The 15,291-nt window shown below is 56.5% G+C and overlaps 1 protein-coding gene across 2 annotated transcripts in view; it reads right to left on the reverse strand.

Moving 5' to 3' along the window:
• LRRC20 (leucine rich repeat containing 20) overlaps positions 1 to 15,291 on the reverse strand; it is an 84,695-nt gene that overhangs the window by 10,782 nt on the left and 58,622 nt on the right. Inside the window, exon 4 of one of the 2 annotated variants that reach the window (XM_046028063.1) lies at positions 15,017 to 15,184. In XM_046028063.1, the coding sequence (XP_045884019.1) occupies positions 15,017 to 15,184 (168 nt within the window). Of the gene's footprint in view, positions 1 to 14,913; positions 15,185 to 15,291 lie in introns of both variants that reach the window. The other variant, XM_046028062.1, reaches the window with a different exon arrangement.

Consider the following 15,291-nt stretch of genomic DNA (forward strand, 5'->3'; position numbering starts at 1 on the left):
TAGCCCATGGCTGGGACGAAAAGGGCTACCTACTTGCAAACCTTACCTTCTTCACTGATCGGTGGCAGCTTTTTAACAGTCATAGCAATGGGGTTGGGGGTTGAGGGGGCCGACACCATGCTCCCTGCCCCTGATCGCCCAGGTAAGAAAACCCCTTTGCATGGGCTTTTAAGAGTTGAAGTCATTTCACGAGGCATTGTAACCTGCATGTGACACAGAAGGACATCAAGGCCCGGAAAGGCTGAGCACCTTATGTAAATGGGCCCAGCAAAGGAGGCTGCTGGGGTCTCACAATAACCCATTTTGCAGATGAGGAAACTGAGGCTCCAATTCCTGGTGCTGACAGATTCTCTAACTCTACTCCAGCTCCCCTGAATTTTTCCAATTAAAATGAAAAGCCTGACTTTTGTGCTTCTGTGTTTGATGCTCCCAGTCTAGTTTAGAATCCTGCTACAATGCCTTAGCCAGAACCCTCCCCCCTTGGTATCTGATCAGATTCTTCATCCTCCTCCACCCCTTCCCCCAACCAGGTGATGTCTGCTCACCCTGGCCTCCAGCCACAGGAAGCCTGTGAGATCGGTTCAGTCTCATTCACCTGATACCTCCTCTTTGTCATTTCCGCCCACTGCCCCCACCCTGCTCCTGGGCTCTAAGTTCCCATGAGCCCATGCTGCATTTGGGATTGAGCCTGGCTCTACAGTGAGTCCCCTTCTCCCAGACTGCAAGGGTCTCGGATAAAATCTGCTTTTACCGCTTCCACTACTGCCCAGCTCTGGTTTTTCTTCGACAGGGCCCAGGGTTACCAAGACAGTAAGTGGTGAGGGCCAGATAGTTCCTGATCCCAAAGTCCATGGGCTTCGTCCCCCAACACTGAGGGCAAGGCCAAGGCCAGAGCTGGTCTCCATCCGCCTGTCTCTCAGCCCCCGACAGGAAATCACAACAGGCACATTTCACCGGCGACTCACTAAGGGCTAGACCCCGGGCTGAGGGCAGTGTAGCCTCAACTGTCACAGTGGCTTCAATTCAACTGAGGCTCGAAGCTGCTAAGTCACCCATCTCCTCAGCTGCCACTGTGGACCACTGGTCCTGCCTCAGTTTCTCCAGAAGGGGTTGGATTGGGACATTTCTGTGTCTGGACTCCTGACTCCCCTGCATCCCTGAGCCCGGGGGCACAGCAGCCTGCAGCGTGGCTGATGCTCATGAGAGTGGGAGGGGGGGTGGTCCTCCTGTGATGCCCTGCCCTAGGTCTGCTGGATGTGACATGAAGCCCAAGTGTGGCCCCGCCTTGGATCAGGTCCCCAGGACTCCAGGACTCGAGACAGCAGTGCTGCCCGAGTTCCTCCCTGTCATTTCCAAATCGACCACCCGGCCAGCCTCTCCAGGTCCTGCAGAGCTCTCCGAACCACTCTGCCTCAGACAGCAATGGCTTCTCAAGTACAGAGCTGGGTGTAGGGGGAGCTCCTCACCCTGATGGAACCACTCAAGTTGCAGAAGCAGCTCCGAGGCAGGAGCAATGGGGCCACCAAACTGTCAAAACCGGCAGAGTCAACGGACTAGAGCAGCCAGGCTAGCAAGCAACAAGTCCAAGAGGCCAACTAGAAGTTTCTGGATAAGGCTTAAAGAAGAAAATTTATGTTCACAGCATCCTGACGAGAGAGACAGAGATGGTGGGAGGGTGGAGGAGGATATGAAATGATCTGCATTTTGTGGAATGGGAAACTGAGGCTGGAGAGGTTAAATAAGCTTCCCAAGGCCGCAAGATGCGTCGGCATCATGGAGGTAACAGAAGCCAGTCTCAGGACTTCGGCGCACGTGGAGAGGAAGAGGGCCTCAATTCTCCCATCTCCTGTGGGTCCCACCTCAGTGACCATTGGGCAGTGTCCTGTTCACCCTCCTATTCCAGCTCCAAGGCCACCTCCTCTGTCGTTCCCTGTCATCCCCAACCAAAGTCCCCTAACACTTTACCCCAGATAGGCACTGCACATCGTGTTCTGTGACCAGTGAATGCGCTTCCTCGCCCTGTAAATGCAACGCCAGGCACAGTGCCCACGGGGTGCTCAGTAACTATGTCGGATGAATGAATGGATAAATGGATGAATGGATAGATGCATGAATGGATGGATGGATGGATGGATGGATGGATGGATGGATGTATGGATGAAAAGATGGATGGATGGATGGATGGATGGATGGATGGATGGATGGATGGATGAAAAAATGGATGGATGGATGTATGGATGAAAAAATGGATGGATGGATGGATGGATGGATGGATGGATGGACAGATGAATGGATGGATGGATGTATGGATGAAAAAATGGATGGATGGATGGATGGATGGATGGATGGGTGAATGAAAGGAAAATGAATGGATGGATGGATGGATGAATGAAAGGATGGATGAATGAAAGGATGGATGAATGCATGAATGTTTTGTCTCCTAAACTAGAGTATAAACTCCTTCAGGCTTGGGACCATGCTGGCTTCCCGCCATCACCACCATTTGCTTAAGCGATTCTGACCACAGCACACTGGAGAGCTGGGGCCCTTTCCCCCGTCTGACCCACCCTGTGCATACCCGCTGGTCAGGACCGAGCATCTGTGGACCAAGGCTATGACAGGTCGCAGGCCTGTTAGCAGCAGTTATCCAGTTCAGAAAATAAGAGAACGCTGATCATCTAGAAGCAATCACTGGTAATGTGTTGGTAGTGGCCTTCCCGGTTTACTAACATGCATGTGCGTGTAGGTGCGTCTAGATTTCAAAAAAGGCTCCTAGGTACTATGCCATAACATGATTTTCTTGATGACGTAAATACCTTGTCAGATTGCAAGTCAGGGACGTTTCATGACCGCTCGGGAGCCCATGGCATACAGAGGGACACTCGGGTGGTTCCCAGGGTTCAGTATTACAGATAACGAGAGGCGGAGTCCACGGGCATTCTGGGCTTCCTTCATCTCTTAGCCCATGACTGCAGAATGTAGGATGGTGGGTTCTAGAATTCTTTGATGAAGCCAGAGTCCTGCTCCTCTGACTTTCCCAGGGCCCCCAGTACCTTGTGGTGATGGTAAGAAACCACCGCCATGAGGCCTAAAGCCACAAAGAGAGCCCTGGTGGAGAAGGCGGCCCTCAGCCTGGACTGAACACCATGACCGCCATCTGGGTGAGGCACAGGGCACTGCCTCTTCCTGTCACCTCACAAGGCTGCAGCCGGCGACCCCAAGCCCTGCCAGACTTTCCTCCCATGGCAGACAGCCATCTAGACGCTTGCCTGTGTCTGTGGAAGCATAAGGTAATCAATAATAGCAGAATCCGAGCGGGAAATGTTCAGAGGAAATTACCTCCTTGAGGTCAGCTTGACCTTACCTCCCCAATCATTAGCACTACTGCCTGGCAAACTTGTTTTGTGCCGAGGAGACCTGCTAGAGACAGGATGATAAAAACGATCACTCCAGAGTGCTAGTCTTCATACCTGTGGTGCTCAGGTTGTAACAAGACCCTGAGAGGAGGAGGGGTCTGGGCACAGGGAGGCGGCAAAGGGTACTAAGGGAGCTGCCCAGCAGAGACCAGCCCTTGGATTCCTGCTTTGGGTGTGGCTGAGCCCCATGACTTCTGAGGTCCCTTCTGGAATTAGGGTCCGAGGCTCCCCAGCCTGGTAGCCCAGGGCACAAGCTCTCTGGATTCTCAGGCAGCTTAGAAACCAACCCTAGGGGTGCCTGGGTGGCTCAGAGGCTTAAGCCTCTGCCTTTGTCTCAGGTCATGGTCTTAGGGTCCTGGGATGGAGCCCCGCATCGGGCTCTCTGCTCAGCAGGGAGTATGCTTCTCCCTCTTTCTGCTTGCCTCTCTGCCTACTTCTGATCTCTCTGTGTCAAATAAATTCTTAAAAAAAAAAAAAAGAAAATTGTTAAAAAAAAAAAAGGCAAGAAAGAAACCAATCGTGGCACCCCACGCCCTGCCACAGGCTGGAGTGCCCTAGAGAGTTCACAGGAGGCATCTGGCTCACCTCTGACCTGGACAAAGGCCTCTGGCTAGAATTTCTGCTTTTGCAGGACTCTGGGGAGTGTGGAGTCTGCACCTTTAGGATACGTCCTCACAATGGCACCCGAGGCTCTGGGTAAAGATGCGGGGGGCGGCACCCCAGCCTAGTGCCTAGGCCGGTGCCTGGGAAGCCATCTCAGCCTCTCCAGGAGACTGTGGGCACATTCATGCTCAAGAATCCAGACTGTCTCGCAGCTGGTGTCTGTCCCCATTCCTCAGCCTGTCTGCGACACTCGGCAGCTGGAAACCTAACCAAGATTAAGGATGCAGTGCTGAGCTGAGCCGAGCTTCAGGTCCCCACTTGAAATGCCGCAAGAGACAAGCAGGCAAACTATGGTAACGTAGCAGAACAGTCAGTCCTGTAACCAGAAAGCTCCCAAGGCACACTCTCATTCACGTCCCTCACTCATGTCATGCCTGGGTCTGTCCCTCTCAAAGGCGGGGGCAGGGACGGAACCTACCCCAGAGCCCTGGCCCGAGCATTCTAGTGGGGGTGGGAGGGGTCGGGTGGTGCAGGAAGAAGGCGGAGCGCACAGCCCTGCTCCTCCTGCAAGCTGAGACCCACCGCCCTCAGGGAAGATGGTGTGGACTGGGAGTTGGAAACCCCCGCTGACCTGCTGGGGGGAGCGGACGGGGCAGAGATCCTATCCTTAACCTCGGATCTGCCATTTGGAGTAGCTCGATCTCAGGCATGTCCCTAACCTCCTTGGAGCCCCACCTCCTGTCTTTCAAATGGTCCTCCGTCTCCTGGGGTCACAGGGGCCACCATGGAGGGGACCATCGTATACACCCCAAGGAGGACGCGGTTACCAAGCCATGGAGGGTGTGGCAGACACCCCAGTGGGCGGACGGGGCGCACAGAGTGTGGAAGAACTCGTGACCGTAGCAGCACAGTGTGCGAGCTAGACAGCGGTTCCCCTGGTGTGAGCACAGCGTAAGGGGTAGACTCGCGGGGTCACTCTGTCGTACAGCTGAAACCCCTGTAGCATCGTGTGTCAACTGTACTCGGGGAAAAAAAAGAATCCACTGATGAACCTAGAGACGCTTTTTTTCCCCCTTCACTACAAGCTTCGGGGAAAGAAAGGAGGAGGAGAAAAGTCCATGCTGTGAGCCCCCCAACCCGCATCCATCCCCAGCTTGGCCGGCAAAGGTGGGCTGAGGAGGCGTCAGCCCCTGCACACTCCCCGCCCCTGCCAGGCTGAGAAGCGGTCAAAGACGCATCGTAACGATTTTCTTCGTAAGTGACACAGTCTTACTGGCTGCTCTGGAGACAGCTGGAGAAGGGAGTCACATTGGCTGCCCCTTATCTTCCCGGTCGGATTTCCAGTCTTTGCTCCGCTGTCCTCTCCCTCCCCCCTGCTGACGTCCCTGCTCCCCGCCTATATCCCCTTCACTTGGGCCACTGAAAGCCACCTCCAGGGCCACCACCCCCACCCCGCCCCCAACCCCAGGCTCTTCCAGGCCTCTTTTTGGGCTTCCAAATGCCCAGAGAATGACGGTTTCGTTGTCAGCTGTAAGTGTCTGCCATTTGCTCCCTCCACTGGCAGGGTGCGTACGGAGAACCCGAACTGTCTAGTCTACGGTGTGTATGGCAAGTGTCTAGGGGCAGGGGAGACAGGATATGCAGATGGAAGACTAATCACCCCTCCTAAAAGTTTTTCTCCCTGGGCGGGGGTGGGGGGTGGGCAGAAGTGAAAATGGCTCCTTTGAAAAATCCTTCTCCATGCTTGCAAAATAAGGTGGCTAACACTAACTTTACAAAACTGCTCAGGTTTAAGGCCATTGTCAGAGAACTAAGACCTCCCTGATTATTGGAAAAAATAAGAAGAAAAGCTCCTAAGATAACCTAAGATATCCTAAGATAACCACCAGGTAGGAAGGAGCTACCTAACCCACCCCCAGGGAAACCAGCTCCTGGGAAACAAAACTTAGGTGGAAGGTAGGAGATGGGGAGCTCAGAGCCAGTGGTGTGCTGGCTAATAGTTCACCATCCACTCCCCGAGGAGGATGTAGATGTATATACAGATGTACAGCTGATGTACAGCACCTGCCGATGTGCCCTGGTGCAACACACTCCCACTGTGGCCAATTTCAAGCTACTTCACCCGATTGAGCACCCCCAGAACACCACGGGGGGGCCACGTTGAGAAGCCCACCCCAGGACTGCTGCATGAAAGATGCCGGCGTTCAGGCCAACTCCACACTTAAAACTAGAAATCTCTGACATAAGCTTGTACCCTGGGAACTGGCCCACTGTTTTATTACCCATATGTTGGTGGTTGCCTTTGGCTTCTAGATCAAGTTCCTTCAGAAAATGCTAGGTAAGCATGCTGTGCCACAGGCAGGAGAGAGGAACTTGTGGGCGCTGGGGCAGCAGAGCACCATGCTCAGGGTGGGGGACATGTAGGGGACAGTAGGGTCGGTGTAAGAGAGGAACCCCAAGGGAAAGATACAAATCCACAGAGCTCACCCCTGCCCCCCTTCAGGCCGAGTGTCCGCTGTCAAGGCCAGGCTGTGGCTTTCCTCATCCTGATGCAGCTACAGACACACACAGCGGACAGACACTGGGAGGAGGAGGAAGGTTACAGCTTCTTCAGGAGGGAATGCGGCTGATGATGGAAGGTCTGGTCCAGCTCCATGGTTCTATCATGCCTGCACTTTGGAGCCAGCTGGAGAGTTTGAAAAAAATCTTCAAGCCCCAAACCCACCAGCAGAGAACCTGACTTAATGGGCACGGAGTGTGCTTCGGACATGAGGGTTTCTACAAGCTCCCCAGATGATCTGAACATATGACTTAGCTTGAGCACCACTGGTCTTACCTGTGAGGCTTCATGGGAGAATCTGGTGAAAATCCAAAATAGCACTTCTGTCTTTACATCTTTCTCTCTACCCCAAGGGAGCTTCCTTCGGACCAAAGTTGTGTGTCTCAGCGGTGCCATCGCTGCGGCTTTCTATCTCCCTACATGCGAAATCTGCTCTCCCTGCACAAAGCGTGGTCCTGGATAACCAGAGTTGTGCGGCAAGGCCGTCCGGGCTGGACCCTGGCTCTGCCTAAGCATCACGGCCGAGTTACTCAACTTCCCTGTGCCTGGTTTCCTCGCCTGGGGAGAGAGACCGTACCTGCCTTACAAGGTTGTCATGACAATTCAACAAGAGCACACTTGAAAAATGCTTAGAGAAGGTCGGACGCGAAGTAAACAGTCCCTGCGTCACCAACGGTGACCAGCGGGCGTCACCAACGGTGCCACAAGCCCTGGGAGACCGCGGCACGTGCTCTGCCCATCTCTGACTCTGGCGCGGCGCCTGGCACACGGCGAGCTCTTCGATCGGAAAACGACCATTGGCGAACTAACGGACATTTCCAATGCCTCGGTTTGTGCCTGTGCCCTCGCATACCGCGTTCCCTGAGTCGGGCACGTGCGGCGGGGCTGAGCTCTGTGGCTCGGAGCGAAGGGGCTGCTCTCCAGCACACTCTGGACAGGGCCAGGAGGCTGGCCGGAGACTGGCTGGCTGGCTCATGGAGCATGCAAGTGTTTTATTGTTTTAAACAAACGTCGAACAACCCATTTCTTTCTTGCTGTTTCCCTATATGCTGCCGACAAAATGCCAAGAGCATCCTGGATAATTGGAGGTTCCCAGTAATCAAGGCTTTACCACATGGTGGTTGGCATAGAGAGAGCCATTCCATTTGGGCAGGGACCCAGGGTGTGAGGGTTTTTGCCCAGAGACCCACTTGCCCAGTCCCTGTGGGCAGATACACGTGAGCAGGGGCCGTGAACAGGAGCTCACTTCCCCCGTTGTCCGGGGGTTGGGGGCCATGCCTAACTTGCACTAATTGCTGTTAAAACCAATTTGTTTACTCTGCTCATCCTGGCTCTGTGGGCGGCCAGTGCTCCCTGCACTGTGTGTCTGATGATTACCTCCCCAAGCTGCCTGCCAGCTCGAGGGATCCCTGCACCCACGGTTCACTGCCTGTGGGCACAGTGTGGTACTGTGCGATGCTGGACAAGGGCATGCCGGGACACGGCGGGAGTCTGCCGTGGCACTCAGTCATTGTCCCCTGGGCCCTGTGACAGTGCTTGAGGGAGGGGGCAGGGCAAGGCTCAGACAGCTATCAGCTGGCTGTGCTCAAGGGACAGCCGAGCCCAGTGCCCAGGGTGGGGACTGGCTCCATGTTCTCCCAGTCCGGGTTGGAGCCCCAGGTCCAGACTTAGGAGAGAAGTGCCAGGGGTGTGACTTCATCCTCCCAGACTTGCCAGCCTTGTTGAACCCCGGCCTGGCTTGAAGGCTGCACCCAGTGATCACGCCCTCTTCTCAGCTACTAAGGGCCTGTCTCAAATCCCTTCCCACCGGAAGCAAGAGTGGTACCGGGAATGACACGGCAGCCTGCTACATGGTGTGTGTGTATCTGGTGGGGGTAGGTGAAGTGGGTTTCAGGGGACCTGGGTGGGTGCCACGATCCTGCCAGGGGCTGGCCACGCAGAATCCTCTGGAAGGACAACTCTGGCAAATGTTTCTTGGCCAGCTGAGCCCTGCCCTGGATGCCGTGGCCACTCGTCAGCCTCTATCCAACCCTTCAGCTGCGGCCCCTGCAGCCTGTCCGGGCCCCTGGGTAATTGCATTAAGAGGTCCAGCAGTCTGGAGGGCAAGGAGTGAGGGAAGAGGCTGAGATGGCCGCATGAGGTCAAGACTCCAGGCCGGAGTGGCAGAAGGACCAGCAGCTGGTGGCAAGTGACTGCAGTGAACCCGGACACCAGCTCCAAAGGGGGGAACTGCCCTCCCCACTCTGCAGCAGGGACAAAACAGAGGTGTGCAGAGGGGAGGTGATGTGTTCGCGCTAATGATGTAAGTGGGGCTCCGGCCTTATGCCTTTTTAGCTACAAAACTCTGCTTTTGTGATCACCATGTGGGGGGGGGGGCTTCCCTTCTGTCTGGAGTGACAACAGGGAGGGGTAGGGAGGATGAGGAGGGAGGTAAACTAAGAAGCTGGAATTCCCTGCCTTTTGTTCAAGCTTCCTCCTGGGCCCAGGGTGGGTTCGGAGAGCGGCAGGTGCTAACAGATCAAGGCACGTGCCCTGGAAAGCTGGGGAGATGGAAGCGCCCCCATTATGTCACTGCCTGGTTGGCCAGGAGGCAGGGCCTTGGGTCCAGAAGCATTTGTTTCCCTACTCGCTGCTCCTTTTTCCCATGGAGTGTTGGTGGGCGGGAAGGGCTGGTGCAGGGTGGGCGGCAAGCCCGACCCCTCAAAGCCCTTGCGGCCTGGACACAGCCCCTCTCTGGCCTGGGAGTTCGGACGGACCAGGACCAGGGCCTGGCTAAACCCGGAGTGGGACAAGGGGGAAACTGCAGGAGCTCAGAAGAGATAACCAGCTGATTCCACAAGTTACTTCTATAGCTCTGGGCACAAGCTGCTGGCCGAGCAGTGTGCTGGCACAGGAGGGCACAGAACACGCCACTGACTCATCTGTGGGCACACCAGACCAGCCCCCTCCCCCAGCAGAGCCCGGCAGCCCGGGAGGGAAGGGAAAGGAGGGCCAGAGGCCAGCTTCTCGGCTTAGGGGCTGACAGGCCTCTCACAGCAGGCAGGGAGCTACAGGAAGTCTGTCCTCTTGGAAACCACCCGATAATGAGGGCTTGCAGTGTATCCTCTCCTGGGAGAGCTTTCTCTGCAGCCATGGGCTCATTTCAGGGCTGAGGGAGGCCAGTGTGTCAAAGCTGTCCCTTTGTAACCTGCCAACTTGTTTGTGGGTGCCTACCCGACACGTGGTGTTGTTCACTTGTCCCTTCACGCAGCTACCCACATCCTCCTCTCCCATCGAATGAAGCCACGTGGGCTTCGATGGCCAAAGACCTGGGTGAGAATCCCGCCACCACCAAGTCCTCGTGCAGGCTACCTGACCTCTGCGAGCCTCTCTTCTCAGCTAAGGGGTGGTCCAGAGTCCTAGCCAGAAGAGAGGCTAGAGCGGGTTGAACGAAATCGTTGCAGGAGATCTGAGCTAGGCACCCAGAGCGATTAGGTTTTGCAAAGTCCATGTACTTCGTCTTTTTAGCTCAAATAGAATATTATTTCCGCTTCTGCTCATCCAGGGTTTTCTCTGTTTAAAAAAATATTTTCTAGGCTCTAGTGAAAGAACTAGGGAGACTGCCCTACCATCCCACCAGAGGAACAAAGGGTATGCTGTGGAGAGGGACCTGTCCTGCTCACTCCACCTCCTCCAGGAAGTCCTCCCTGCCCCGCCTCTAAGGGCACCACTCCCTCTGCGTGGAACTCAACACGTCTGCCCCATTGCCACACAGGTGAGTTCCGAGAGCAACCACAGTGAAACAAAGCCGCCTTCCCTCTGCCCGTGACACTGATCACTCTTCTCTGTGGCACAGACAAGGCTGGGACAGCTGTGCGAACTTCGGAGAGGGCAACCCTGAGGTCCTGGCTGGCATCCGTGCCCCCAGGCTAGAAGGACAGCGGAGGAGGCTGCCTTCCTGGGGATCTCTCCTCCTGCTGGAGGCCAGGGCAGAGCTGCGGCTACCCCGAAGGATCTGCCCTCCCCTGCCTGCCGGAGAAGGGAGAGGATGCTGGGACCCAGGGCCCAGGCCCCCTGGGATACACTGGGCCAGGGCAGCGGTACAGGTGACCCCTCGGCCAGCCATGCTCCCTCCAAGTCCCCACGGTGTCCGCACTCCCATCCTTGTATTGCAGGGACAACGGGGGTCCTGTCCTTGAGGGAAACCTGCCCTGTGAGGGCTGGTACCATGGGCCAAAACTACAACAATGGACTAAAGCCTGTGATGTGGGGGTGGGGCCCAGATTCTCAGTCAGCACACGGATGCCCCCTGCCCCCAGCCCTTGTTAGAAATGTGGGTTCCTGGGCCCATCTGCAGAGATTCTGACAGAGGACCTGGGAGTCCTCCTCTCTAGCCAGCACTCTGGGGGGGCCGGGATATGGAATCTGTGAAGCTTACAGAGCAGTTGTGCTTAGGGGTGGGGTGCGGGGACAAAAGCACAGCTGGTGGCACCTGGTGGTTTGTGGGGGGGTCCCTCCCCCCAGGACTTCCCAGCCTGAAGGATGCACAGAAATCACCTGGGGATCAGTGCTCAGATACAGGTTCTGACCCTCAGGCACAGGTGTAGAGCCTGGGGCTCTGTATTTCTTTTGTTTTGTTCTTGAAAGATTTTATTTACTTGTTTGGCAGAGAGAGCACACAAGCAGGGGAAGCGGCAGGCAGAGGGAGAGGGAGCAGCAGGCTCCCCGCCGAGCAGGGAGCCAGATGCTGGACTCGATCCCAGGACCCTGGGATTACAACCTGAGCCAAACGCAGATGCTTAAGTGACTGAGCCACCCAGGCGCCTTATGAGAACGTGCCTTTTTAACGAGTTTTCAGGCGCTGCTGCTGAGACCCCACTTGAAGAAACATGAGTAAGAAGTGAAACCGCACGGCCCAAAGCATCCCTACAGGACAGACACTGTGCGCGTTCCGAGTTCTATTGCTCTATGAAATTCTTAGCAAGAGCTTGTTTTCCTGTGATCTCTGGAACACTGGGAAACCACCCCTCCCCCGTGAGTTGAGGGTCATGGAAAATTAATTCTACATTAACTGAAAGAGTCCCCTGCTTAGCGACACGAAGTCTCTTAAGTACTTGATTTTCTCCTCTCCCCGACATGTTCCGGAGCCTGGTGGGAAGCCACGCAGGATCAAATTCTAACGTGAACTTCATGTGGCTCCTGCTTCTACCTTCCAGTCACGTGCGGCCGCTGCCAGGGCCAGAGAGCTGGCTTCTGGGTGTTTTCATGAGGCAGGTGATCTAGCATGTCCTGGCATGACTGAATGTCACCTCCCCCGGCTCGCCTGGGAGCCCCAGGTCACAAGGACACGTGACCCACCACGACTGTCCTGGTGGCTCTCCCACCCAGACGTGGGCACTGGCTGTTGCGTGTGGCAGGGGGCCAGCTGATGGGGGGGCGAGGCCCCTAGATCTGCACCATTTCACGTTCCCCTACATTCCCCTACACCTCGCCCAGACCTGCAGACTCGGGGCGGCTGGGTGGAGGTGGGGAGGAGGGCGGCTTCCGAGATGGGGATAGGGAGATGCCACGCACACAGACCGGAAGACGGTCTGTACCAGGTGCAGCCCCGGGGCCACCAGGACCACCAGGGCCACCCAGATACACGGCCTGAGTGAGGGTAGTCAGCTCCCGGGGAACACCAGGGACTGGCACCAGCACTGCCTGGCGGTTGGCATCAGAAAGCAGACGAAATCATCCCTGTCTCTCCCAGCCTATGGACTTAGTGAGGCCCCCTCCCTACTCCCCTCCATGAACTGGAGCCCCCATTCTGGGCCAGAGAGTAGGAGGATCAGGTAACAGCCCTACTGAGAAAGCAGAAGAGGATGGAGTTGCCCTCGGCCTCTCTCGGAGTGCTGCGAGTCTCCCGGGCTCCCGGGGGCCAGGCTGGAGGCATCCTCGGGGCAGTCCCTTCAGATAGTCTACTGATACGCGTGGGGGCTCGCTTCCGAGCTGCCTGTTCTCTTCTCACCGAACTAAAGCTTTAAAGCAACACATGCATCTCAGATTCATTTCTCAGAAAAAAAAAAAACAAAAAACCAAAATGTTTTCAACATCTTCTGTGGGCTCTGCTTGGGGGCAGGGGGGAGGGAAGAAGCCACGTTTAAGGCATCCTAAGCTCCTACTACAATTTTCCCAATGCGATCCTGCAGGAGACGAGCTAAATAAAGATGCAGCAAGGGCAAAGCTATTTCAGTAATGAAGGCTGGCGCAGCCGTCACCTTCCGCACTGCGATCACGGCCCCCTCCGTGTAGCCAGGCTAGGAAGGCAGGTCTGCCACGGCTTTGCGAGTTAGAAGCAAGCCGAGAAACTGGGATGGATCAGGGAGAGGCAGAGAATGGAAGCGAGGAGACTCCAGCAAGGTTACAGGAGCCGCCTCCACGGGCCCCTTCTCTCCGTGGGGGGCATGTGGGAGAACAGCCAAGGCCTCCTGCAGCATAGGGGGTCCTAGGATCAGTACAGCACCTTGGGGAGCCTCTGCTGCCCAGGGCAGTCCCCAGCACCCCCATATCCCCTGCACCTGGCCAGGCTGGCCTGCACCTCTGCTGCAGGTGGACCTGGCCGGAAACAGCCCGGGGCCTGATGCCTCTTTCACCTGGCCCGCCGTACATACGGCAGACACCTGGCCACAAAGGCAAGGGGAAATCTCTTTGGGCCGAGGCTTCTACTTCTATCAGATGGGCCTTGGCCCTGTGCCTGAGCATTCTTGGTAAACTGTAAGAGGCTCCCACATGTAGTCATTCCTGTCACTGTGCAGAAAGGAAGAGATATTTACACAAGAGAATGAGTCAAAACAGCCCATCTTTGTTGTGGGAACTGTTGCTGCTAAGGGATGTCGTGGGCCTTGTGGGAGGGGAAGGATGTGGGGACCTGGACCATGCCGTGCGCCGGCTGCCGTCGGGAAGTGGGGAAGGAAATGGCCAACACTCGCCCTCACCCGCTGCCTGAAGCTACAGGCCCAACTCTGGGCTCAGCATCAGCTGCCTGATGCCCCTGCTTGGAACTACCCCATTTGGAGAAGCCCCAGAAGGAAGTGGAGCCATCAGCAATGGCCTCAAAGAACAGGCGGCAGAGGAGGAAAGGCTCAGCAAGGCGGGCCTGGCTGAGGATGAAGGGCTCGGGGCTGGACCCCAGACAGTGATGGCATGATGGGAGGGAGGGTAAATTCATGGTGGAAAGGCCCTTCTGCACATGCTCCTTCCAGCTAATGACGGCACAAGGGCTCAAGGGACGGGGGACCAACTCTGGGGCAAGGTGCTCAGGCATCCTGATCTTGGGAGGGAAAAGACCAAACCAGAGCCCATCCACGGGGCCTTCTGAGAGGCCAGACAAGGACCCTCATCCCAGGCACAGGGCTGAACCTGAGAGTTACATATCCTGGCATCTCGTCCCGGCACCTCTACCGTTTCCCTGTCTGACCCGATGCCCTCTCGTGACTCCTCTGAGCCTTGGTCTACGCATCTGTAAAAGACTGGATCCCAAACCTCAGAGGTTAACTGGTCCCACGCCCCCTCAGCCAGGGCCAGCGTCCTGCTGGCAGCATCGATGACAGATGGGACGCTCAGCACCCCATGCTGGCGACAGGCACTCTCCATCCAGCTCCAAGCCACTGGAGAGCTCTTGCTTTTAGTCAAATGGCATAATGGCTGTGAAAGCAATTACAAAAATAAAACCAGCTCTGAAGGGGGCTATTATGGACACTGCCAACATTAGAGGCGACATGAGCGGGCACCAAAAGGGGCTGAAGACAGGCTTCTGAGGGAGCCAAGGCAGCTGGAGGAGGGAGCCGAGGAGGTGGGGATCCTCTGTCCGGGGAGATCAGGCAGCAGGGGGAGAGGATGCTCAAATGGAAATGCCTCAGGAGGAGGAAAGGACCACTCGCTGGGCCTGCCCTCTGCAGAAGGCAGAAGGCGCTCTGAGCCCGGTGAGGGAGACCCTCGGGTTCCCTGGGGCGAGTGTGTGTGTGTACTGGGAAGCTCCGAGAGGCTCTTCTGAGCATGGCTGCCTAGTGGCTCCTGGGTACTAACAATTTAGAGCTCACTGTGGAGGCCAGGGCGGGGGGAGACGGGGGCCCTCAGAGGGGAGTACATGGATACAGGATCCCAGCTGGAGAGTCTGGGAGGCAGCCTGGGCCGGCAGACAGAGAAGTGAGACAGAGCTCGTAGGCCAAGGCAGCGCGCTGGCTCAGGGCAGGCCGGGAGGAAGCCAAGGCCTTCCACCTGCCAGGTGAAAGCAGCGGTCCATCCCAGCCCCAGCAGGCAGCAGGGCCTCCTAATGCTTCCCTTCCCAGGCTCAGTGCCTGTGCTCACCCTTACCCTCTTGTCTGTGACGGTCTGACCCAAAAGCCCCATGTCCCCCTCAGAGGGAGAAAGTGCAGGCAGTGGAAGCCGCAGAGGGCACATGGCCAGGGCCACTCACCCACGATGTCATTCTCCTCCAGGTTGATGGTCTCTAGTGCTGGCAAGGTGGTGAGCTGCTCGGGGAAGTCACGGAACTGGTTCCGGGAGAGGTCGATGGCCTTGAGGTGCTGCAGGGTGCTGACCTCGTTGGGGAGGCGGTGCAGGAAGTTCCCTTCCAGGCGGAGCTCTGCCGTTGTGGGGGAAGAGAGAGAGCAGTGAAAGGGGGCAACCAGCCACAGGCAGTCTCCCTGAGGGGCCTCAGTCCGTGTGTGTGCAGGAGGACCTGCCCTACCA

The sequence above is a fragment of the Meles meles genome, chromosome 13 (assembly GCF_922984935.1).
Source record: "Meles meles chromosome 13, mMelMel3.1 paternal haplotype, whole genome shotgun sequence".
NCBI lineage: Eukaryota > Metazoa > Chordata > Mammalia > Carnivora > Mustelidae > Meles > Meles meles.